General features: G+C 41.6%; 1 protein-coding gene and 2 non-coding genes across 7 annotated transcripts in view; 1 reads left to right on the top strand and 2 right to left on the bottom strand.

The window, feature by feature from the left end:
- Positions 1 to 26,133, top strand: part of pde4ca (phosphodiesterase 4C, cAMP-specific a) — a 65,263-nt gene that overhangs the window by 8,335 nt on the left and 30,795 nt on the right. Inside the window, exon 1 of one of the 5 annotated variants that reach the window (XM_049599131.1) lies at positions 8,425 to 9,310. The exons of 2 other annotated variants lie outside the window; for them this stretch is intronic. In XM_049599131.1, the coding sequence (XP_049455088.1) occupies positions 9,237 to 9,310 (74 nt within the window). In that variant the 5' untranslated portion in view covers positions 8,425 to 9,236. Of the gene's footprint in view, positions 1 to 8,424; positions 9,311 to 21,762; positions 22,670 to 26,133 lie in introns of those variants that run through there. 2 more of the 5 variants (XM_049599129.1, XM_049599130.1) reach the window with 2 other exon arrangements.
- trnar-ccu (transfer RNA arginine (anticodon CCU)) lies at positions 5,878 to 5,950 on the bottom strand. Its single transcript has one exon. It is a non-coding gene; the product is annotated as a tRNA-Arg (tRNA).
- Positions 6,518 to 6,590, bottom strand: trnar-ccu (transfer RNA arginine (anticodon CCU)). The gene has a single exon. It is a non-coding gene; the product is annotated as a tRNA-Arg (tRNA).

Genomic DNA, 26,133 nt, shown 5'->3' on the forward strand with positions numbered 1-26,133 from the left:
GGACCGGAGGAAAAGCCTGAGTGTGCAAAGTCAGTTGGAGTGAACGTAAGAAGGGCTGCAAGGCCGAGCCAGGCGATGGCTTAATGTTTATACACTGGAGGAAGTAATTATGGAGCACAGTTTGAAGTTGATGAACAATATGCTCTGTAAGATTAAGAGTGAGGGAAGAGGGGGGAGCTGGAAAGAGCGAGAGAGAAGCAGACAGAGGTGATCTGTCATGCTTCTCCTCCCTGTAAATCAGACGTCCATATTTAGTTGGAGAGAGGGAAGGCCTAGCGGTAATGTAAACAAAGCCTGGGAGAGAGAGGCAGGGAGAGTACATCAACACTAATGTTTGAGTTTATTGCCCGGTACGGCAGTCAGCGTGGTCCCTAGGAAGAGACAAGAAAGGGGCCGCCAGGTTTCAATTAAAGATAAAAGTCTGGCAGAGAGGTTGTTTTGTTGGCTTTTTGGTGCTCTTTTTGGAAACAAGTGTATTTGAGTGTTTTAAAAAGAGAGTTTTGAAGGAATCATGAGCGGCTCAGGTTTAGTTTAAATATGAGGAAACAAGGACTGGATCAGAGGCACTAACTTTTTTCCTGGACTTGGGGAAGCAAGAGAGACAGCCACAGAAACTGACGGACCTTTCCATATGCCATGTCACAAAAAAAGCTGTGTAAAGTTTATTTGAGAAACCAGTGAGATCAGAGGCCATTCCTCGGACCAAAGTCACCTACGGAAGAACAAGCAAAGTGACCAACTATCTGACCATCCTCTGTCCACCATGAGTGAGCTGTGCTCTGAGAGCTCCGAAGAAGAGCAGCCTGAAGTTCAGGAGAAGCCACAGGACAGAAGAGTGACCAGGCTGCCTGTCATTCAGCTCATGCCCAGGTCCAGAACAGGCTCCCCAGGGGGATCCCCAAAGCTCTCGCCCAAGGATTCCCCCCGTGGGTCTCCTCGAAACTCCCCACTGCTGTTCCGGAAGCTGCTGATGAACCGCAGCATCAATCTCCAGAGGCGCCGCTTTACTCTGGCCCACACGCCCAGGTAGAGTCCTTAGCTCTGACGCCAAAATGGCAAAGATAACAGAACACACAGATATACCTCCTTAAATTAATTAAGGTTTTATGAGCACTAAAAGGAGCTGTGTGTAAGATTCAAGAGAATTTAGGAGCAGCTTGCAAAGAGAACTTCAGATTGCAACCAGCTGATACTTGTCCTGGTTAGTGTTGACTGTTCAGGTTTTTACCGAGCCGAATTATCCACAGAGGTCTCTTCGTCTCTAAAACTAACAGATCTAATGATTTAAACTGGTAAAAACACTGAATAAAGCAGTTTCATATTACAAATCAGTTTTTCTCCAAGGTTGTTCAGCACGTCAGTAACAGAACGCTCGCCCAGCACCTACTAATGTGTGCTTACCTGTTTTTTTCTCTAACGCAAGATCCAGATATTTGGGACATTTTTTGGGAGCTGAATTATCCACAGAGGTCTCCTCTGGAGGGGCTGGTAACTATGGTAGCCCACGCAAAAACACCAATAGCCCTATCGAGAGCCAGTGTTTGGTTTGTCCATTCTGGGTTACTGTAGAAACATAACGGTGCAACATGGCGTACTCCGTGGATGAAGACCGCTCCCTACATAGATATAAAGGGCTCATTCTAGGGCAATTATGATTGAAGAAAACGGTATTATTATATTCCATGTCTGCCAATATTTCCCTCTAAATCCTACACACTGGACCTTTAAGCCAATATTTTTAAAAAGTACAAAAGTTCCTCTTTTTGTTTTTCACCTTTAATTGCTGGTTAATGTTTCAGTCAGTCTGTGTGTGTTGTTGAAGACGGTTGTTGTCACATGGCGGCAGCGGCGGCTTACTCTACTCAGCAGATGTTGATATATTGTTGCTTTATTTTTGTGCAGGCAGCAGCCTTTCACATTACAATAATGGTTGCCCTGAAGCTTATGTTGTGAAATAGATCCTGACCACAAGATATATTGCATTTCAGTTAAACACACTGTCCTCTTCACGAACAAACTCAGCCGTTGTTTCGGGGAAGTTTTCCTAAATTAAACTCTCATAATGTGACGATTGTAAAGGTGCTGTTTTATCCTCTCTAAATAGACCAGCTGATATTCACAGAGAGTGTTGCACAACAGATGCAGGATGGTTACTGTTGCTACTTTTTGCCTCCTTTTCTCTGTGCATGCTTGTTTTTTTTTTCTTCAGAACACATTTGATTCACAAGATAGGGGATTTTGTTGAAAAGTAAAGGTCAGTAGTGACAGTTGGATTTCAAAAGCTCCTCTATAGTGCTTCATTTCCCAAAGGCGTTTTTCAGAGCTTTCCTTTCCCTACCGAGCGGCATCATCTCAGTAAACACACTGCTCAGCAATGTCCCTGCTGTCACTGGATCAGCAGTTTTCTGCTTTAGTCCCGCAGTGAAGAAACCTTTTAATAACGCAAACCTGTACCTTCTAACAGGATATTTCCTGCTTGGCTTTAAACGTGTTTAATTTGGTCTTAACTTTTCATCTGTTATAGTGGCCATAACTCTAGTTTGTAGGGAATACAGCTGTCCTGCCATCAGCGAGCTCTTCTCTGGTATGTGTTGATAGCTTTAGTTTTATGAGCCATTATTGCACCAAACCTAACCTGTGATTCCAATGCAAATTAAACATTTACTTGGTTAACGATGCCAAGGCAAGAATCGTATAATCAATTAAACCATACTTGACCTTGGAGAGGAAGAATAAACACGGCCTTAAACATACATGCGGCTAGATATACAAATATTGTTTGCTTCGGGGGGACAGTGTATTTCCTTGTTGTCACAATAAGAACCTGTTGTGGAAATTAATAAAGTATTGTGATACCAGTTTTATTCCACATACCTCCGCTCTCTTTGTAAATGTGTACCGTTCACCCCTCAATATATACAGTCATATGTAAGCACCTAGCAATTCTGAGCTGTTACAAGGTGTCTTCAGCTTTTCGCAGTGATGTTCAATCACTTCCACCTCAGTAAAATAAAATTAAAAGCACGGGAGAAACTTCGGCCGGTGCTGTAAAACCCCATTTTACTTTTATTGGCAAGAGACGCATATTAAACATTTCTGAAGAGGCCCACAAAAAAGCTCACAAAGTGTTTATAAGTTCATTCACCTTTATAAACATGTAGTCCCCCAGGCGTTTAATGTTCTCAGATTTGAGATTTAGAGACACATTTCTTTTCCAGAGTTTACTGTAACTCTGGAAAACGGTTTCATTAATTTCACTGTGTCTGTCGAGAATCTAAATATTAGAGGGCAAAAGTCCAGTTGAGGGGATTTCAAGGCTCAATCTGGAAAGTCAGATGCTTGCAGATCTTCAACATGTCAGAGCTTTTATATTGTACAGCTCTGAGGTCAGGCCTCTGGAAGTGTCCCTCTGCAGGGTATGTGCAGTGTCCCATAATGTCGGCGCTGAAATAAATGGATGGAGATGAGTTATTGCAGGATGGCTGGCAAGGAGGAGGAATTAAACAAACTGGGAGTCCGGCGGAAAATAAATGTCGCAGGCGACTCAAATATAGAACATATGTGCAAAGTTATTTTCACTTACTGTCTAAGTTGATAAAGCCTCTTTTTCCACTCCAGACACGTCACGTCAAATGGATTTTTTTGTGAAAAGCGTTGAAAATTGTTTTTGCAAGGCAGCTCCAGGGTGACGGACAGAATTTTTTTTCCATTATGCCTTTCATTGATAAATTTATTGATTAATTTATTTCTGGGCTGGTAGAATATAACCATATACATATACATTAATATCATTTTATTTGATGTCCGCCTTCATCTCTTTGCCTGTGTAATGTCAGGAATATTATAGTATAATATATTTTCTAAGGTGAATATAGCAGAATTAACATCAGCAACTGTTGCTGCCATAGCTTATACAGTGTTGACTACATACCAAAACTGCATGTATTGCATGCACAACTATATTTTATAGAAGTTTGTGTTGTTTTACAAAACATGTCACCATATATGTCAGTGTAACTGTTGCAACTTGCTTCACATTAGTAATACAGAAAAAAAGTACAAAAACATGGATTTAAATGAGGCATACACTATAATATGGACACATCATTAGTACTGCCACTTAAAGGATTTAAAACAAAGTATTGGCTTTGGTCTGAAATGAGCATTTCTGCTGATATGACAGGCCGATAAGATTACGCTTTAATTATGCAGCTTTCGTCAAAGTAGGTTAGTTTTACCCTGGTTGTGAATATTGTCAGGATTATCTCAGGGTGAGCATTGTTCAAGCCTGTTAAAGTAACCTTTACAGTTTTGTTTATAATGTTACATAAAGATGAATATGGCACATCTTACATGCAACCTTTAGTTTTCTTATTTTGCCCAGTGATGTGTAAAAGCATTGTATTTCATCTCTGCGCCTGTCAGAGGGCGTCACATTAAGAGTAGACGTAGAAATATGTTAATGTCGCTACAGGAGAGACATGGTGTTTTCTGCAGTTAGCTGGGAAAAAATGTAAGCATACAGCCAAAATGATTTGGAAAATATCTGCATTATCGAATATCGACAAAAAATGCAGTATTGCCTGCAACAAGTGATATGTTTAAATAATACTAAGTGATATGTTCAGTGGTGTGGTGTCATTTTTTTCAAGGCTTAGTTTTCAGGTTTAATGTTATAATCTCATTTCATTGTATAGTTTTATTTCCTTCAATATGAGTCATTTTTGAATGGTTTAGGATTTTTAAAAAATTGTCAAGAAATAACCTCACATCAGCAGCACTTCCTCTCTCACACAGGCGTATTTTACGCTTCCAGGAGAAGAGCAAGTTAGTTATGTTCAAGATGTTCACACACTTTCTGGATGAGAGTTAATATTGCAGTTTCTGTTGTTTCCACTAGAGGCCGCTGTGTTATGAAGTAAAGGCTTGGAATCATTGGAGATTTCTGTGTCTGTTTAGTCAGAGTTGAGGAGATATTATACTTTGACTGGTGTTTCAGTGGGAAGGTACCATAATACTTCAGGAGAATTACAGACAAAATACTGTTAGTGTCTCAGTTCTTTGAGCAGTCTGCTGGTGAATAGTAAAGAAAAATGGTGAAGTCTCTAATGTTGCAATATGAAGATTACAAAAATGTTTTTTCCAGGAAAGGGTTTGACAACTGTAGTTACATAAATATGTGTATTTTTATCCGCAAACTCTGCTATTTATCAAACATTCAAAAATAGAACTTAAAGTGACACATATACAGAACCAAAAGACAAGAAAACATTTCTTACAACATATACACCATGTATGTACCTCCATATACTTTCATATATTTTCCTCTTAAAGGGATAGTTCATCCCAAAATCAAAAAACAATTTTTTTTTAAATCTAAACAACTCAGTGTGTGATTTTAGATAGCATGAAGACATTATGGAAGCAAAAGAGGCTTATGGTATGTCATGTAAGACAAGAGCAGCATCGGCCTCTAGTGTGTCATATAACATCCCTGTCATAAGGCTGTTGATCTCATTCTCTGCTCTGAGGGTAAGGAGTTCCCAGGCATCAGCTTGTGGAAATTTTTGTGGTTTCTTGTAGGAACTATTTTATTTCTATCAAACTGCACCCACCATATGTAGCACCACTCAAAAGAAAGCGTGCATGTACTCATGGATGAGAGGCTTAAGCTTGTGACAGTGCAAGATGTAAACGGTAATGACATCCTTCTTGGCTGAGCTGTAATATTAACTAGCTCAGTGGTGCTAGGTGAGCTGGCAGTAGATGTACACTTAGACAGGTAAAGCAAAATGTTTAGGATAGCAGAGGATAGTTTCGATCTATCGACCTCTGGGTTATGGGCCCAGCACGCTTCCGCTGCGCCACTCTGCTATGCACCCCAGATGGGACTCGAACCCACAATCCCTGGCTTAGGAGGCCAGTGCCTTATCCATTAGGCCACTGGGGCTTCTACACCTGCTGTGAAAGCACTGTGAATGATTCATTGTTTAGTGACTGTAGCACTGACAATGTGGACATTATTAACTAACTTATTTATGGAATGGTAGTCTGTGGCCCAGTTTACGCCTGGTATTAATGTTTGTCTTGGGTGATCCAATCACAAGTGGACAGCTGTAAGTCTGTCTGTTCACATCTTTTGTTAGAATGAGTCTCCGTGTGCATCTTGAGTATGGTCAGGTACTGAACTTGGTGCTTTAAGGGTACTCACGGAATTATGTCGATACTGTTCCAAATAAATTGGTGCCAAATTTAAGTACATAAGAGCACACCTGGGTGGATGCTGGGTTCAGACAGGATGAGGAAGCACCAGGAAGTGCCCCAAAGCTGGAAACCCATCTGTTGAAATCTGTGGCCAGCTTACGGGCTTGGGGGCAGTTGCTGTATGTTGAGGCCACTGTGCTCCACATTTAACAGAGTTTACTTAGTCAAAATGTTTAGATAGCAGAGGATAGTTTCGATCTATCGACCTCTGGGTTATGGGCCCAGCACGCTCCCGCTGCGCCACTCTGCTATGCACCCCAGATGGGACTCGAACCCACAATCCCTGGCTTAGGAGGCCAGTGCCTTATCCATTAGGCCACTGGGGCGTCTGTTGGTGCTGGAGAACCACTGTGAATGATTCATTGTTCAGTGACTGTAACGCTGACAATGTGGACCTTTTAACTAACTTATCTATGGACAGAATGGTAGTTTGTGGCCCAGTTTATGCCAGGTATTAATGTTTGTCTTGGGTGATCAAATCACAAGTGGACAGCTGTAAGTCTGTCCTTTCACATCTTTTGTTAGAATGAGTCTCCATTTGCATCTTGAGTATGGTCAGGTACTGAACTTGAGGCCACTGTGCTCCACATTTAACAGAGAGTGGAATTAGTCGAGTAAAGCAGTGAGAGTTTGATGATTAGTGTTTGTAAAATGTTTAGATAGCAGAGGTGTTTAGTGTCCGCCTTATGTTTTCCTTGATCATAATTTTTTCTTTCTACCTAACTACACCTGCCAACCATATCACCATGCAGAGGGAAGTGTGCATCTACTGATAGCTCACCTAACTCCACTCAGCTAGCTAATGTTACAGCTCAGCTGAAGAAAACACCATTAGATCTACATCTCACACTGTCATGAGCAGGAGGCTCTCATTCATGAGTATATCCCTCTGCGTAATGATACAGGTGGCAGGTGTAGTTCGGTAGTGTGTAGGAAATTGGCTCCCACATGCAACTGTTCACAATAAGGCCTGTGGATTATCCTGGGTAACTGGATCATTAGAGTTTTTGAAAGGTTTTTTTTTTTTTCTCTTGAGAGAAGGCAGACATCTCTCTCCATCACCTGGTAACTCACCCTAGAACAATCTAGATTAATAAATAGTACAAGGGGTAAGAGGAAAAATACATCATCATATCATTTTGATTTTGCTGGGAACTGTCCCTTTAAAATTGATCCCGATAAAGGGCCTTTCCCCTTAACTTCCTGGCCTTCTCCAGGCATGTTTCACAGTGGAATAAATGAGCACTGAGCATTTCTAGGCTGAGCTTCAGAATAGACAATTTAACCCGATGCTTATCGTGGACGGTAATAAACCTCAGATGTGTTTTAACGGACACTTCCTGTCTGTTTCCTCCCTCACATTATGAAAAACGAGATGTTTCCATCCTTTACTAATCACGTCTTCTCTGCAGCATTTTCACAGTCACGTATCTGATGATACCAAATATTTGTTTTAATGGTGCAGAGGATATTGTGCGAATCAGATGGATTATATTGTTGCATGAGAGGAGAACTCGATATTAAAAAGGAAAATTGAATCACACACACAGTATTGAAGTATTGATTGACCAGTGCACTATTGTTGCTGCTGGCATGGAGGCAGGCTGGCTGCACGAAAAGAGAAACTGTGCACGCTGTCATAGAGAAAAACTTGTTATACTCCATTATAGCACTTTTTTCTTCTTTCACCTCACCTCTACTCGTCCCACTCTAACCCCAGCACTGTTGGTCCACTTTTTCATGCGGTGGCTGCCATTCTCTGTGCGCTCTCTTCATGCAATTTGCGCTGGATCAGCCTCACTCTTTCAGCCGCCCAGCTCCCCACCCCTTCTCTCTCCCTCCACAATATCTCTCTCACTCTCACTCTCAGGGGAGATAGTGTTGTTGTTTGTTGTTTTAAGCCTGAGTTTGGTCCCACCACTCTCAGGAGAGAAGAGAGAGCAGAAGTCTGTTATGGCCAACTGACAGGGACTACATGGGACAGCCCACTCCAGGGAGCATCTGATGGGATTATAACACTCTTTCTAGCTTACTTTTTTTTTTTTTCCTCCCCTCACTAAGAATAACTTTGCTCAGTCTGTTGGTGGTGCAGCATCACAGAGGCAACCCTGTGTGCAGCAGGACAGCTTTGTGTCAAGTTTGTTGGATTTTTAAAGACAGAAAATACCACTGTTGAGGAATTTGTTTTGCACTTCATTTGGAAGAATTCAAGCTTTCTATTTCCCATTTAGGAGTACAGGGAGGGGAAAAACTGCGACAGAAGCGTTTATCTTGGCACATCTGTGGTGAGCTGAAAGGAGAACGAGTGAGGAAGTAGTCCCTGATGAACACTGACAGCTGACACCATCCTCAGTTTCACTTGATTTGATTCGGCCCCATGTTTTGCGCTGTCAGTGAGATCATATGCTAACTGGCCTCTAACAGCCAAGACTCTTTGCCTTTTTAGGCACTTCACACACACTCATGCGCTTTGCTGAACCTTTTTGATTCTTCCTTTCCCACAAAAACAAACGGACATATTCTTAACCCTGGGACCAAAAGCTAACCTGTAAATTGAATTTCCAGTTTGATGCACCTTGCTTCTTCACTGAGCTGCAAGTGAATCGCTTCCAGCCAATAACTTTTTTTCTTATAAATACAGAGAATACTCAGCAGGCCTGACGTACTGTTACCCTCACTTTCATTCTTGCTTCAGTTGATGAGGCTCTTGTGTTTTGCATATTGGTGTTGTTTTACATTTGTCATCCTTGGACCTGTTTTTCCTGCTGCGTCTTGTCAGATGGACCTATAACTTGTGACCACAGGCAACAGACAACATAAAGGAATTTGGTCTGCTCTTCTTTCTGATTCATGACAGCATGGAGGTTTTGGTTGCCCCACAGAAGTTCACTTTGTTTATCCTTCGCCTCCCAGAGCTGCTATTCTGATGCCTCTGTGAACTCTACCTGACTCTTTTTGAACCTTCTGATAAGATGATGAACAAAGACTCCCGCTTTTCAAGGAAGATGCACGGCAACTTCTCCACGCGCAGGCACTCGTGCATTGGGTACGTATCCGGTTGTGTGTTGAGACTAACGCGACATGTGTTTGCAGAAATTCAGGAAGTACTGGAAAGCTGATTTCTGTATCAAGCAAGTACCTGTTTTTATATTTTGTAGTACATGAAATATAATCAGTTGGTGGGGAATTGTTTGACACTGTTGTTTAGAGTAGTTTTGCACTGTGTTTGAATTTATGTGGTGGTTTTATGTGTTTGTTCTGTCTCAAGCTACAGGCTGAGAGTACCACTTAGATTACATAAAATATCAAAAGTTACTTAAGATGGAAAACATTTTGACAAATTAGTCTCTTGGCAACTGTCTAGCAGATTAAAGCAGTGGTTTGGTTTGTTTTAGTGATAACAAAATACGTATCTACAGTAGTGATGAGTTTGCACCTTTATCCAGTTTAACCCTAACACCCAAAAAAATCAAACATTTCCCAGATGATATGACGTGTGCTGTGGTGAAGCCGGTGGGTGTTGCTGTTGGTGTGCTGGGCACTGTCGTTTGTGGTGCAGGCCTCGGGGTGGCATGGCGGATCGATGACTCTGTCCACTGATGGCCCTCCTTGGGGTGCATGGACCCGAGCCAAGCCGAGGCGTCCGTGTTAGGCACGGTATGACTGTCATGTGGTCCAGGACGTTTGAGTTTCATAAGAGCACTAGAAATATCAGCACACTGTGGAAAACTGTGCAGCAGATGGAGCAGATTTCATCTCTGTTTTCTATCTTGTCCTCTTGGAAACAAAACAGAGAGGCAATAAAAAAGAAAATGTGTCAAATGAACTCACTTCAGAGTTAAATCATTGTAACATGGTCTCTTGTCTGATGAGACTGATTGACTTAATTGCAGTTGTAACTTGATACAGTGCAATCATCGTCCTGAAGTCAGGAAAAACATCAAATCTACTACAGCTGTCATAAGATTCCTGCAGGACTTGTTATGTAAGTTTGCAGAGACTTAAACTGATACTCACTACATGCAAGACACATATGCACACAAGGAATATCAAGGAGGTCAGCATGACTCCATATGCTTTGTCAAAGATACAATCAGAGATCCATCGTGGAAATAAGCTTCAAACCCTGTACATGGAAGAATCACGCTCTTCCTCCTTACGCTGGAAGCAAAAAGAAACATTTCAGAGCTGTTGTGGGATTTTTTTTTTATTTTTTTTTTGCACTGTGTGGAACTTTTCTGAACTCTGGGCATGAGACATGTGCTTCACAAGTGTCATCTGAACTCCTCCAGCCGTGAGCCTGTTTGGATCATATGAGAAGATCAAAGCAGGAGATTTTAGACCACAGCCAAAGATACAGAAGTGCAGAAGGGAACAGAAGGGAACAGAACAAGCCTCTATTCTCTTTACCTGATTTATACATCAAGCATCCTGGCTGTAAGACCAAAATACTAAAGTGGAGTGACTGTTGGGAGCTTCACATCAAAGCAAAGTTCAAAACTTGTTTTTTATTTTCAGCACCAGTAAAGACAAAAATATATTTATTCTATGGTGATGGAGGAGATACTGCTGATGTGTATTTGTTGCAGCAGAAGTCTGGATCAGTTGAGGTAGTAGTTTCTTTGTAAATAAATCATCTTCTCTGCACTTATGCAGCTGAAACAAAGCAGTCTCTTGTAATCCAGATGTGTCCATCACAATAGAGACAGCCCTTGTCCTCACTTGTACTAACAGTACCAGGGCACTATTCATCCCCTGACTCCCACACACACATACACACTCCCACGCTCCTAGTAACCTTCTCAACAATGCTTTTTATGGCTTCTCTGGCAGTGTGGTACGTTTAAACAACACAGTGTCGCTGCATTAAGCGGGACAAGCTCTTAGGCAGTATCATGAGAAGATAGTCGGCGCTGCATCCATTCAGCTTGCAACAGTTTGAGAGGATGCCATTTGTTTAAAGTAGAGAACGATGAGACGAGAGCAAGAGAGACAGACGCAACGGCCCGACCGAGTGGGGAAAAGAGATAATTCTGACAAAGAGGGTAAAGGCACAAACGAGAGGCTGGTGAAGGAGTGATAGAGAGGACGGGGGTGAGATAGTGTTGCTCTTAGTGCAGAGATAATGACAGGAAGAGGGCTAGACTGAGACGCAGGGGGGTTACAGGGCGAAAAGAGAATTAAAAGAAACTTCTGAGAGGCATAAAGTGATTGTGACTAAAAGAATATCAAGGAAAACAACAAAAAAGTGTCAAGTGAGGCCATTCAAGCAAAGGGCAACGGTGTCAATGTCAGAGGTCCCAATATAGCTGCCAGCCCCCCTCCTCAAACACACACCCAGATTAGTCAATAGAGCTTGTGTGGCTGTGGCGGGCTGGCTGCTGTGTGCGTCACTGCTGTACTCCATATTTTCAGCATGACTGATTTCCCCAATCGCCTCCAGAGCCTCATCGATTCCTGAGGTTGGCAGCAGCAGCAGCAGCAGCAGCAGCAGCCGGGTGCAACACTGCTGAAACTCAAAACTAGTAACTCTACTGTCATTCTGTGAGAAGACACAGGTGTCTTTATCTAAGAGGGAGTAAAATGATTAATACTTAAAAGGATATGTAATTTTTTTATACTTTTCCCTGAAAGTGCAATCTCTCAAACAGATCAGATGTGATGCTACTTAAGTAATTAGTCTCAGAAGAAGAAGTAGTCTGACCAGAAATAGTAATATCTGTAGCAAGCATCATAAATCATTTCAGGAAAAAAAACCCTCATTTGCTTCAGATGTTGGTGCTGGGTGTTATGATGATTTTTCATTGTAGCCACTAGAGGGGGAAACCGACTAAGTTATGCTCAGAGACTGAGAGAGCAGCAACCTCCTGCAGGCCAAGCAGTTGCTGGATAGAGGAATAAAAACAACGTGGTGATTTGATAGATTATAATTCTATTTTTAGGCGAATGGAAAGAGGCTGTGTATCACTAATTAAATTTTCATGGAGCTGTGGAAAGATATGGTAATATATAATAATATATGTTTATATTGATGTGGCAGAATTAAGAGTTATTCGCCTTTTTTCTTTTAAAGGTAATGTAGCTTCAGATTGACATCGTTATCTTTAATTCCTTTATTTAAAAAATTATTTTTTGTACTTATTTTACTAAGTAATGTCAATCTTTTTCAGCATATTATACTTCTACTACTTTCACTTTTAGTTTACATATCTATTAAACATCTTTTCATTCTGCTCTTCCTGAGCTTTATCCTTGTGTTTCTTCTCAGCTTTGAGGACCAAGGGTGTCGTATGTTGTTGATACTGTGAAGGCCTCTTTGACAAATCTGTGATTCTGGGCTATATAAAGAAAACGGACTTGACAGCCAGCTGCTTTACTGGTTCGTAACATTTAACCTGAGTGGTTTGTACACCAGCCACTTGAGGCAACAACACACAGCACATGAGATGAATGTCAGAAATGTAGTAAGCACAGAGGAAATACCATTACGTCCAAACTACTTATACAGATTATTCTTAATTACAGACATTTGATTTGAGGAAAAGTATATATAAACATAAATATAATTGCTTTAAATTAGTATTAAAATGAAGCGTGACCAGTAAACACTGAACTCACCTCTAATAATTGAAAATAATTTAAATTAAATTTAATTTTTTGCACTTTTGTACTTAGATTTTTACAAACATACATAAGACTAATAATAATAATAATAATAGTAATAAATAAATAAATAAGTAAATAAATAAAAATATGTATAGATTTTTTTTAAAAATGATTTTAGGGGCTTTATTTATTAGTACAGGTGAAGAGTGGGATGACAAGTGCCCTGGGCTGGAATTCAACCCGTGCTGCTGCTGTTAGGACACAGTCGTAACACTGGGCACACACTGTACCAGGTGAGCTACAGGACACCCCATAATTTTTTTTAAAATGTTTCTCCTACAGCTAGTAATCACCATGTCTCACTTGATCCCACCATAAAGCGAGGTATGCAAGGCTTTCATCCTGTTCCGAGCAGAGGAGCATATTAATGATCTCCACATGCACTCTGCTGCAGACTTTCCAAGTCTGTATGTAAAAGATAGTCAACAATGAATTAGATTAGTGTCCTGCAGAGTAAACTCGTTTGGTACTTTATAAATGTATCCTAAAAGCTAATGTTACATTGAATGCCTTTTATTTCCTGGCAATCTCAATGATCAGTAACAAACTGTCGCATGATGCCAAAATAGAGAATTTCATTTTTCTTTTTTTTAAAAGATCTTCCGTACACTGATGTACGGCATGTGCAGCTAGTCTGATAAACATGCACTATAACCTATTCAGTACCCATGCAAAAATAAAACCACACACACGTGTTTAGTGCAGGCTAAACACTGGGTCAGCGTGTGTAAACTAGATTGAATTTTTTTGGAGATGAAACAATGACGTGGCTGCTGAATTTAACCGTCCTTGCTTTTTCCTACAAACTCTCCCATGCTAAAGGAGTAGCCACCTGCCATCTGAGTGTGCGTAAGATCTGAGTGCATCTGAATGTGTGCCCCTGAGTGTGTGTCCATATGTCCCTGTACTCTATGTGCATGCATTGGTGAGTTCCCAAGTGCATATGCCCTGTCCTTTTTCGGCTGTGTGTGTGCGTTTGCATGTGTGCTTGCAAGTCTGTCATCCACCCAATCCCCAAATCAGACGAGCCCCAAACTCCTCCGTCATGCTAGCAGATGGCAGCCTAATGAATCATGAGGCGACACACTGATAGCCTTTACTACAGTACATGCTGTAACACGACGTTTGACATCACCAAGACTCGGTTAAATATAGTCTGCGAGCAGCAGCCACATGCTGACACCTGGTGCTGCTGCTTTGTTAGGTATGCAGAATATTAGTTGACATTTGTACTGTGAAGAAATTTGTTTTGGTTGGCGATCGCCTTTAATTTGAAATAACCACAACAACTGCAGTGTTGTCCGTGTGCGTTTGAAGAGATGAGCCACGCTGCAAGCCTGTACTTTCTAACAGACGCTGCAGTCTGCTGCATCATGATGATTGCTGCGTACAGAAAGTTATTGTTCAAATGAGGAAGGAGTCTTTTTTCTGCTTTTAAAGGAAGCAGTCATTTTTGAAAAAGATTTCTTCCTGGAGGTCCTTTTACAGATGTAGGAAACTACTAATGGAAATGGGCAGCCCTGCTCGTGTGAATATGGCTCTGTGTATGCATGTCTGTGTTTGTGCACCCTATTCTTCGGCAGCTGCTTGTTTAACCTCTTGACCTCTGCTGTACCAAACACATGGTCCCTCTGCAAACTCACGTTGTATGGCCAAGCATGACTTAAACAAACACAGTTATTTTAGATTCCAGTGGAGATCCCACAGTTTCCAAAGATAGCAAACACGCGTACATGCATGAACAGTTCATTTAGAACATTTAAATTTGATGATATGATGCAGCAGCATAACATGTTGGCATTGAATATATTTTTCTGAGGTTGATTTATTCAGGCTTTTGAATGTCTTTTCAGACGACGCATAGTGTTATTCAGATATACGTACAAACAGTGCATGAGAACAGCCTGTTTGAGACCGCAGCGAGTCAAATATTTGTTCATATTTATTACGTGGCCACACATATGTTTTGTACTGACACTATGCAACATATATTTTATGGCATTTCTATCATATAAAGTCTGGAAGAAGCATGTACAATTTGCGACACTCATGTAAGCATGGCAGCTGTTTTTAATATGTTACGGTGAGACATCGGCAGCTTTGAGAAATGCAGCTTTTCTGGATTGCTCATCAGTTTTTGGTGTGTTGGTAGAAACTGTGAACACTGTGCCTTCAATTTGTACCATACTCCAGTTATTCACAGTGTTTATTGGATCAGTGACCTTTTCTTGACCCAGTTGAATTATTTAAAGCTACAGCTGGTTACATGTAAGAAAATAACTTTTTGTCATACTTGCCAAAACTTTCACTACATCAGGAGAGACAGAAGAATGAAGTAAAGATAATATTTAATACAGAATATGAGTGTACAGAGTAACAGATTATTTATGCTGAATAAGATTTAACAGATGTCTTTGGCGCTTGGACATATTTTGTGATTGAAGGACATTTGAGTGGCAGCAGGATAAATCCCCCCATGGAGTCCAGACACTTGTGGTGATGGCTGCTGACTCTGAGGCTGCTGACTGCTGAGGCATATGAGGCTGATGAATCTGAAAAGACTGGGTGATAATAGGAAGGTGGCACGACTGCAGCAAGAAAGAACTACGGCAGAGAAAGTACTGAGGAGCAGTAAGATGATAGGCTGACAGAGAAGGTGTGTCACTGTGCTTTTGGGTGCTTGTGATTCAGCTGATGACTCAATCAACTTACCCAGACAATGACACCTAGAGACAGTGAGTGAACATACTGTATGTGCAAGGAGTAAATGGCAGGGTGAGAAAGAAACTTACAGCGTGAGCATTAAAAGTTTTGTCTTCCTGACTGAACTTTTCTTCATTTGATGAGACAGATAGTCTGTGAAATAAATCATGTCCCTCTTTCTTCTCTTGCCTCTAATGGCAGTTGCTAGAATGTTACTGCAGCTCACAGGTAACAATCAGTCTAATGCAGCTGTCAATCATGTCAGTCACTGCCCGTACATTGCGGTCAAACTGTCAACCTAGATCAAATATGAGTCAAGATTCTGTCACCGCAATGTCTGTCTCTCACCTGAAATGTTTTCAGAAACATATTGAAGTGTACTGTTTAGCTGTAAAATGAGAAAGTCTGTAACCCGGCCAGTCAAGCGGCGTACTGCCCAGCAGATGTTTCTGAAAACAGTAGAGGTGAGGAAAATGCAATGCAGTAACAAAATACTCATATTTGATCAGTGCTGACTGACTGACTGACTGGCTGGCTGGCTGGTTGTTTTGAAGCTAGATTGAAGCAATTTTAGGGGCAAAGGAATTTTTTTTTCACAGATCATCTGTCTCATGCACTTTTGTGTTGATGTGACAAAAAGTTATTTTCATAAACGTTACCAACTACAGCTCTAACAGCTGTTTCTTTTCACATGGTCTACTTGAACAGTGCCCACTAGTATTTCAATAATATTGTTTATTTTTCCTTAGTATCCTCAATAACTTTAATTTGTCAGTAACTTTAAACAAACAAAACTATGCCTCAGAAAACAAAGAGAGAACATTGTGTCATTGTCACACTGTTGACTGACATGAATGTCAGACTAAGAGGGAACACAAAGTGTTTGACATCCCTATGGATTACAAAGGCAGGCAGCTCTGGTGAATATTCACTGTTCGTTCACCCTGATGAGCAGAGTAAATATTGAAAGGGAACAACTCAGACACACAGCGCTCCTCGCTGACTTCAAAACAGCTTGTTATCCAGGAATGCTCACCATGCCTCCATGTAGCCAACACATGATGTCATGAGGCCCCTTTGCAAATAATGGACTATTAAACCCACAACGGAGGGGTCAGCCAGAATTTATGATGCCTCGCTGTTTTATGAGTCTTAGAGATTACCTCGCCGCATCACCTCAGCGTTTGGCGTTTCAGAGCATGACTTGCTCAAGACGAGATGTGGGGATACTGAGCAGAACCAAACATTTAATGTCTGTCTTTCTTCATACTTCCACTCTCTTCCACCATGGTGACGCAGATACATGGAACACACTGAAATCCTTTGGTATACTGCCAGATAATGTGTGTGTGTGTGTGTGTGTGTGTGTGTGTGTGTGTGTGTGTGTGTCAGTAACTGTGTGTGCATATCTACTTTAGATAACAAGGATCAGACTTGTGTTGTTGAAGCACTTTATTCGTCTAACTGCACATGAAAACAATTTTCCTGTCATGAAAACGTGTCTAAAGTGCAGCATATTTTTTATTTACTGGTGATGGATGGACTGATTCTGTTCACAGTATCAGTTCCTTCAAGTTGATAAATGGAAACGTATCAGACATTTGAAACCTTTTGAGGTTTTGCAAAATATGGTGTCAGTTTCTCCTGTCACACTGTTATAGTACATGCACATTCAACAGCTCAAGCTGCCTGCCCCACAAAACCTCTCCTCAATGCATTATGCATCGTGTGTAAGTTACATTGATAAAAATAAAATATTGATTTTAACGATTCAGCATCATATGTGTATATAGGTAGGCTATGTAAGCTTAATATGATGAAATGTCACTGACCAACAACCTGTCGTTCTTTGAGTGTCAGGAAGCAGGCATCTGAGTCTCACGTTGCGTTGGAGAAATCTGAAAAATGAGTTCCCGATCATATTTCTCACCTGATCCGTTTCCTCTGCTGGTTGTTATCAACATGTTTAAACGCTCTGAGCAATAAGATACAACACATTTTCTATGTAGCTTCCATGTTGTTTCCACATTTTAACTTAAAGCTCATGAACACACAGTTGAAAAAAAAAAAAGATTATCTGTGGAGCATGTGAATGCACCATTGGCCTCAGCTTACAGAGGTCTCCGCTTGTGTTGTGAATTGGTCCTCACTCGTTCATTCAGTGCTGTTGCTGCACTACAATGTCAAGCGTCCCACTGTGAAAGAACGATTCATTTGGTCTCGTTGAGTTTAGTTTAGTTTAGTTTATTTGATTTGTAGGAGGACAGTGCTACCTTGTAAAGTGACCAAGTTACCAGTGAGTGTTGCTGCAAGGCTGTCTAGACTTGAATGAGATTCAGTCTCATCTCATTGTGGGCAGTGTGAGCAGTACCCTGCGATAACATTGAGTGGGCAAGTGGGAAAAGTTTGGGATTCATGAGCACTTGGACATTTGATAGGCTGACCCGGTAAGACTCGGTATGTCCTGATGACGTGAGCTCAACATTCTGTTTTGTCCTCTGTTTCAGTCTGGCCCTGCTGCCGCCCCAAACACTCTCCAGAGATTAAAATCCAATCTGTAGTTGACAACTTGAGGAGCCAATCAGGGACTGTGTTGTAGTTGATGACACAAAATGCAGGTCGCAGCTTGCAGAGAAGTAATGTCAGCTCCCGCTCCCTAGCAGAGCAAACACAGCAAGTGAAGTTGAAACAGAAATAGAGTCAATAACAACAATTAAACAAGAACAAAAATACAGAGTTTGTCAGAGAAAAAGACCTGTTTCGCCGTTCTTCCAGCTGGCTTTGGCAAAAGCTTGATTCACCAACCGGCTCTGTTGGTGATGAAGATGTTCCCTGATGTTTTGTGAATATTCCCACCCTCTTAAAGTGTTTGACATTGTTCATGTCGCTGGGGACAAATTATTCAGTTTTACAGCTCCAATGTTCTCACTCCCAGGTTCCAAGTGTGAACACAGGGCCGTGAAACTAAACAAAATAAGAGACTCCATAGTAAAAGTATTCAGTACATCAGGGTTTTACTTGTAGAGTTTTTTTGTCAAAGCCTGAGGGGCCTGATCCTAATTCTGTTCCTGCACAGTCAATCCGCTAACCCAAAAATCCACCATTTAATTCATCGTAGCCGTGTGAATGGATTTATAAACTGTTGCTGCTGAATTCAGGCTCCAGAAAGCCATATAATAATATACAGCAGTATTGTAGGTCTGTTCAGTTTGTGGTTATGTTTGGCCCTTGTTGTGTGTGCACCTCCTTAGATTTCCTTAAATGGCAGTTTTTTTTTCATGACTTCAGCACACACAGTACTTTTGTATTATATTAGAGGATTATATTAAATACTTTAAGAGAGAAAGCAGTAACAAGCTGTCTGTGCTGAATGTCACAACCAACGTAAATATAAAGTTGAAAATAAAACCATATGAAAAACATACAAGCCAATTTTTTTCACAAATGAATGTAATGTATCAGTCGTCCTGCGATGCATTTTAAACCCTCTGGCCTCTACAATGTAGCCTGGTTCGTGTTAAAGATACCTATTGAGCCTCTGCTTACCACTCACATCTTCCTGCTTTTTCTTCCCCATTCTTACCTGTTATCTAACATTTGTGGATTCCATAGTGATGAGGTAATGCTATTGATCGATTTCACTGGTGTAATTGAACCATGTCGCACTGCAGAATGTAGCTTGAGGTGCACGTCCATGTATGGAGTTTTTCATGTGTAGGAGTTAGCTGGATAGCATTTAACTATATGTTAGACCCCTGCCACGCCTGCCAAGCCTTGTGTCCTCGTAAGGCACATAAAACGGTTTATAATGGTGGCAAATTTTATGCTTTAAAATATGGGTTCTTCATTTCAGTCAGAGGATGTCTTAACTTATCGGCTGCTGTGTCAGCACTGGTTAAAGGTCTGGCTGCATCCATCATAACTCTGGGTTGCTTGTTTTTCTTTAAGCCAGTAACAATTGTTTTAGGCAGCACTAAGCCCGGGATGCAGCGACGGTGCCCTTGCAAGTTAGTGCCAGGAGGAAACTTGTTAAAAGACGTTTTAGCGTGTAGGTTGCTATCTCAGAGGTCGTGCTTTTTCACGCACAGCGCTACAACAAAGTGTGGAGATCAGCCTGGCTATACGCACAAACAAAATGTTGCAAAACTTTTATTTCAAAGGAAATGGGGATGTGTTGAACACTCTATTGTGTAGGCAAGCGTACTGCTTTTCAACACAGCTGTGTTTATTTAAATTTCCCTGCTGATTGGTTAACACCTCTGACACATCCACCAAATGACAGAAATCGTACATCAAAGCCTGTTGTACACTCCTGGAGGTGATGATGGAAGTAGGAGTGAGCCATCTTGTTTCCTTCTCATTTCTGCTGAGATCTGGACATGCACAGTACTGATCAGGCACTGTTGGTAGTTTGCCACAAGATAAAACAGGGTTGTTTTTCAAAGACGTGTAAAGTTTCCCATAAAACATCGTCATAAATGGAGTGTCATAACAAGAGCCAGTCTTTGGTCCTTGTTGTTATTTAATAACCACTAATGACTGTAAAAATGTTTATAGGGGCAAGTTAAAATTGACTTTGTGCAAGCAGATTTCTAATTTGCCAAAGCAGGCAAGTAGGAAAATGCATTAACATTGAACCTGAGGGAGAGATTAGATTGTTTTGGTTTAGAATACCCAGTTTAGGAAGCACAATCCCACCTACAAAACCCAATGGTGTCTCGGAATACACAGCCATAGCTTGGTAAAAAACAACCACTTTTTGTTGTACTATACCAGCAGGAAATGCAGCAATGTCTCTGTAAGAAATCAACTGCTATTTGTGGCACTGTCCCCAGGGGAAAAACAGCAACAGGTTGCTAAAAAACACCCATGTTTCATGTCGACCACGCTGCTTGTTAAACAGCAGTGACTTGCTAAAACACAACCGGTTTTGTTGTTTGTTGGTGTCAAGCAGAAGTCTGCAGTGGTCTGCAGCTTGGCAGGCCTCTCGCCTAGGCGTCTCGCCATCCACCATCGTCTCCACCTCCCAATGAAAAAGTCAGCTCATGTATTACCTCACTTTAGAAACATTGATATAATATGTATAAACATGCAAATGCAACATGATTGTGGTACAATGACATTTTCTTCTAGAGACTGGTCTGAGTGTGGAGAGATCCAAAGCTTAATAGGTCTGCCTTGGTATGGATGCCCTGCTGTGATTGGACAGTCACTGCTCAGGGGAGGGGTTTAGCTAAGGGTCAATAGGTCAAAATTGGTATTCAGTACTCAATGCAACATCACTGATATAAACTGTCTGCCAGAAAGACTTGGCACCACCAAAGCACCTGCTGCAGTCAGAAAACCTTCTCCGCTCCCGATCACACACACCAGTAACTCGATCCTCTGACACGCACAGCTTGTCCTGATGAAATTTTACAAACTCTTCTTTTCTGGTCTAAAAATCCAAAGCTAATCTGTCTCCAGGAACACAGCCTGCTGTAGATTGATGGCTCCTGTCTCATTTTGGTGATCTCTTGTCAGATATTTCCTGTTGAAGTTTTCATATGAGGCGTACAGAAGGTCGAGCAGCTAAGGTTTCATATTTACTTTTCACATTTCTGGTCTTCAAAAATACACTGCCCCCAGCCATGGGTGACCTTGCATGCTCGTGCCTAAGCCTTAGTGTGAGTACATACTGTATACGGGTATGTGTGTGTGTATATGAGTGCGTGTTTGTTTGTACATGTTCTCGCTCTCAGCAAGCTGTGTCCCAAGAGCTACTTACTGTAATACCCTATCATACTCATCCTGTCATCAATCTCTTTACCTAACACAGACAAGACATACATATGACACACACACACACGAATACACACTCCATCTGGAAAGGATAATAGTACTGTACTCAAAGAGAGACAGAGAGCGCTGTCCTGTGATTGTGTTAGGATTCAGTGTGTGTGAGTGTGTGAGAGTAGGAAGGGGTTAAAATGGCTAAAACGTTTGGGGAAGGCAGGAACCATGCTGGCTCTGTTCCCGCCCCCTTTCTCAGCTCTGACCTCACTCTGAAACTTGTTCCCCCTTGTGTGTGATGCACACACACACAAACACACACGACACTTGCTCAGTCACATGCCTATACACTGCTCACTGACGCACACGCTCGGGCGCTCGCACACACACACACACACACAGACACACACACACCTTATACAGATCTGTGCACATTCTGCAGGGCACTCGGACAAAAAAATAACACACATAGAGTGCAGGGCTACTGTGACAGACTGGAGCAGGAGAGCAAGTTTGTCCAGGGAAAGGAAAGGTCTCTGTTTGTTCTGTGATTAAAGGTGGAGCAGCCAGAGGGGAGAGGAGGAAGCAGAGAGAGAGAAACAGAAGAAGAGCAAGAGAGAGAGAGAGGAAGGGAGAGGGGGAAGAGGGCAGCAGTGTTGCGCCACATTTAGACCCGGAGCAAAGACAAGATGTACATGGGGGACCGATTAATGGAGCTCTGCTGAGAGTGATGAAAAGCTTTCTTTCTGCGAGGCAGACAGACAGGCAGCAGGGAGTGTGCAGCTCTCACATGAGGAATTCAGGTGCTCAGGAACACTCCACATTTATTAAGATCATCCCAAGAAGAGCAGATTTTCACCAGTAGCATGGATTGCATCACCCCGGTCATCCTGGCTCAGCGCGGGAGCCACCGGTCCTAAAGCTGGTGTCCACTCCTGCCAGAGGTAATGAGAACTCCTGGGAAGCTGTGGAGAGCCGGACAGCCCGACAGAGCGAGACAGACGAGGAGGAGGGCCGCGGTTTACAGGGATGAGAGCAGCCACAAGCTGAGGAGAACCAAGAGAGGGAGAGGAGCGGAGCGGCCGAGAAGAGGAGGGTGAGGACGAGTTAAAAGAGAGTATAGGCTAAAAGAAAAGATGAGTGTGCCGACGAACTGTGGGTTCTGTTACTCCGTGGAGCGGAGTATCACTGTGCGCAGTGGGAACATATGGGGATCGCCGTGCGCTGTCAACAGGCCTATTGACATCATACAGAAACGCAGGCGGTAATTAAGAGCTATCTCATTTACTCTCACTTAGTCCTTTTGTCTTTCTCTCCTTCTCAGTGTCTGCTTTCATTTCACACACACATGCACACACGTACATACAGCATGTGTAAAATCTTATACATGTATATGAAGCATGATCCTGTTGACAAAAAGGGCTGGTACTGAGGGCAAAGTTAATTTTCCCTTCTTTTTTTGTAATCATTTTAGCACCTGGAATATTTGACAATTCCTTATATCAGTATTAATCGAAACAGAAAAATGGAGCCAGGATGCTGAAGTACACCAGACTTACTTGAGAATATCAACATCTTTCATAGCTGTATCTGTAATCTGCAGCCTGCATACAGTCTTTTATCAGCTGCAGTATTTACCAAAAACATTCTTTTGCTCTTATCAGTTGTTTTTGGTTCATATCTGCATTTCCAAAATTATTTTTTTATCATATTTCCTCTTGACCCCTTCTCTGTTAGACTAGGCACCGCTCCTGGGAGTGATTTGTTTTCTTGTCATGCAAAAGACACCAAATATGTCTTAATTTTGAAAACCTCTTAACAAGAGTAGGCACGAGGGAATTGTGTGGAAATAATAGCTTTTGAACAGTGCATGTAACTTTGAATTAATACTTAAATTCAGTTTATTCTGCATTTAACACTTATGCCACCGTTGTGGCTACAGACAGAATAACTGTGGTCTTAGTTTGTTATGTAGCTCAGCCATGACTTGAAAATTATGTCACAAGCTGTAATTTGAGATGTGTAACGGATAGGGCTGCCATTACCAATTATTTTTATCGCTGATTGATTTTTTTTTCCCTCAGTTAATCAATTACTTCTGTATAAAATGTTGAAAAATGATGATGAGTGTTTCCCAGAGGCCAAGATGACATCCTCGAATGTCTTGTTTTGTCCACAAGCCGAAGAGATTTAGTTTACTGTCTTAAAGGAGTAAAGAAAATAGAAAATACTCACATTTAAGAAGCAGGAATCAGAGAATTTTGACCATTCTTTGATTAAAAAATTCCAATTATTAAATTAGTTGGTGATTAATTTGATAGTTTACAACTAATCAAATAATTATTGCAGCTCTAAAAACAGAGAGAGAAATGCAGGTGGTTGTAAATTTCTAAAGAATTTTAGCCAACATCCAGCAGATTTACGTCACTAACTTAAAATATATTCCAGTATATAACTGGATATTTAGATGTGTTGACAGTTACGAGTGAATTCAGAGACATAGATTTGACATGGTGGTTAAATTAACTAATTGACTGTTGCTGCAGCTGTAACCACCACTCGGCCTGTTATGTCCCAAAAAAAGAAACTTGCAGCCTTTTCCCAGCTCTGTCACTCTGCAGTCAGTCACGGCGTCCATGAGAAACCCTGTTTGTTCTCTGCGTAACACTCAGCCCCTTTCACATTTAGCTTTAATGCCACCATCCTTTTATACAAATATTCTCACAGGAAAGGTCCACCATAAGTTTTGATAGTTCGCACATAATCCTCAGTGCCAGCGGGGAGGCTGTGAAGGAGGACCTAGAGATAAAGACGTGTTTACATTACAGTCCTCTGTCCTCTTTCTCAGGCAGGAGCCTTGTTGTTTATCAGATATAATGCAGAACAGTTGTGAGTGTGGGGGTATTTATAGGGTTGCTGTTCTTTTAATTTAAATCCCCTCCAGACCCATGCCAAGATTTGACCTCTGCTCTTGAACAAAAATGTCCTCTGCGGCCAAAATTTCAGGGGTAATGCAAAAGTATGGAAATGTCACACTGCTGCTCAGATTACTTCAACCTGTGGATATAAAGAGCAGCTAGGAAATTCTCTGCCCGCTTAATCGCAGTTTTAAGAGCAGTGAGATCAATTCATGTGCCCAAGGAGGTGAGTCACACGCTGGGAGGCCGAGACGGTGGAGCTTTATTTGGGTTGAGGCATCGATTGTAGCAGGGACACTGGTGATGGAGGAGCAGACTTTGTTAGAGTCTGTTTATTCTCTGGAGGAAAAGCAAGAAGCGTAGCAGAGACACATAAGTTATGAGCTTTGTCAGTGCCCATTTTGGGAAGCATTTGATATGGCATAAGAAGTCAACACTTGATAGATTTTTGAGTTGAAAGTGATTAACAGCGATGATTGGTGGTTTTCATTTGTACATTTTGGGGCTTTTGAAGCATCTTTTTTTAGTATCTCACTCTCTCTTGCTCTACTTCCTCTCCAGTTTTCTTTCTTTTTTTCTTTCTTTCTTTCTTTCTTTCTTTCTTTTTCTTTATCCTCCTTTTCTGAGCAATCTACCTACCTATCCACATGAAGTAGAGCACAGTGACATCCAGAGAGCTGATGTGGGCACTCACACATGCCAGCCAGAGCCCTTTTCCATACATGTGAAATATACTCATGCATGAGTGCATCCTCATGTAGCAGGCATGAGAAAAGCTGACAAGATCATCCTTCAGGTGGAGGAAGGATATAAATATTCAGCTTTCGACATCAGACACCGAAGGGTCTCGCGTGCCTTCAGTGCGTGATTTAAAACTCAATTATCTAACTGCAAACAGCCAGATAACAGTAGCCCTTTCTCCTTAGATGGATAGGTGGTGAGAGTATGCAAGTTTTAACATGTTCATGAGTGCAACAGGTACCATTCAAACTGAAATGTTGAATACATTTGCTCTTGATATTGTGCATACCACACCACTTCATGAGTGGCAGCGGTTTACTTTGCCCAGTGGCGGTTATCGGTTTCTCTTTTCAACTTTGGGCTGTAAAGGTAACACCTGCTTTTCCTAAAAGATGACAGATAAGAGGATTCCCTCTGAATTCCTGGGACAGGAGCAGCTTATTGGCTTTGATGTGTTACGTTGCTTTCATTTAGCCTTTTATTTTCAATTTTATGAACTTGGCGTTGATTTAGGCTGTGAAAGCAGTCCATAAGGTACATTTAATTTGACTGTATTTGCCAGATCAGAACATGATAGAACCTGGGTTTTAAGTCATGCTAGCAGCGCAGCACCAGGGATGGCAATGTTGGTCTGTAGGTCCAACACCTCGGTTCAGACTGAAATTTCTGATTTGTACAGACATGCTTTGACCTCAGAGGATGAATCTGAATGACTGTGGTGACCCTCTGATTTTCACTTTGACACCACCGTGAGGTTGACATTTGTGGTGAGCCTTCATAGAAATGTCTTAGCAACTATCGGATGGAGTGTCATTGCAGTTGGTTCTGATATTCATGCCCTCCTGTATAAACTTTGGTGATTCTTTGATTTTTCTCGTCACGCCACAATCAAAAATTGTATTTGTCCAATTCCCTGTGTAACGAAGAGTATCGAGGGCCTGATACACATTCTTGTCAGCTCACTTTGAGTCATCTCAGCACTTTGGGATAAGCTAGCAAAACGGTAAACTTAAGCTGTTTTTTAATGTCATCTTTGCCTTAACCCAAGAGTAAGCAATCAGACCTCAGG

This window comes from Epinephelus fuscoguttatus, linkage group LG15 (genome assembly GCF_011397635.1).
Source record: "Epinephelus fuscoguttatus linkage group LG15, E.fuscoguttatus.final_Chr_v1".
Classification (NCBI taxonomy): domain Eukaryota; kingdom Metazoa; phylum Chordata; class Actinopteri; order Perciformes; family Serranidae; genus Epinephelus; species Epinephelus fuscoguttatus.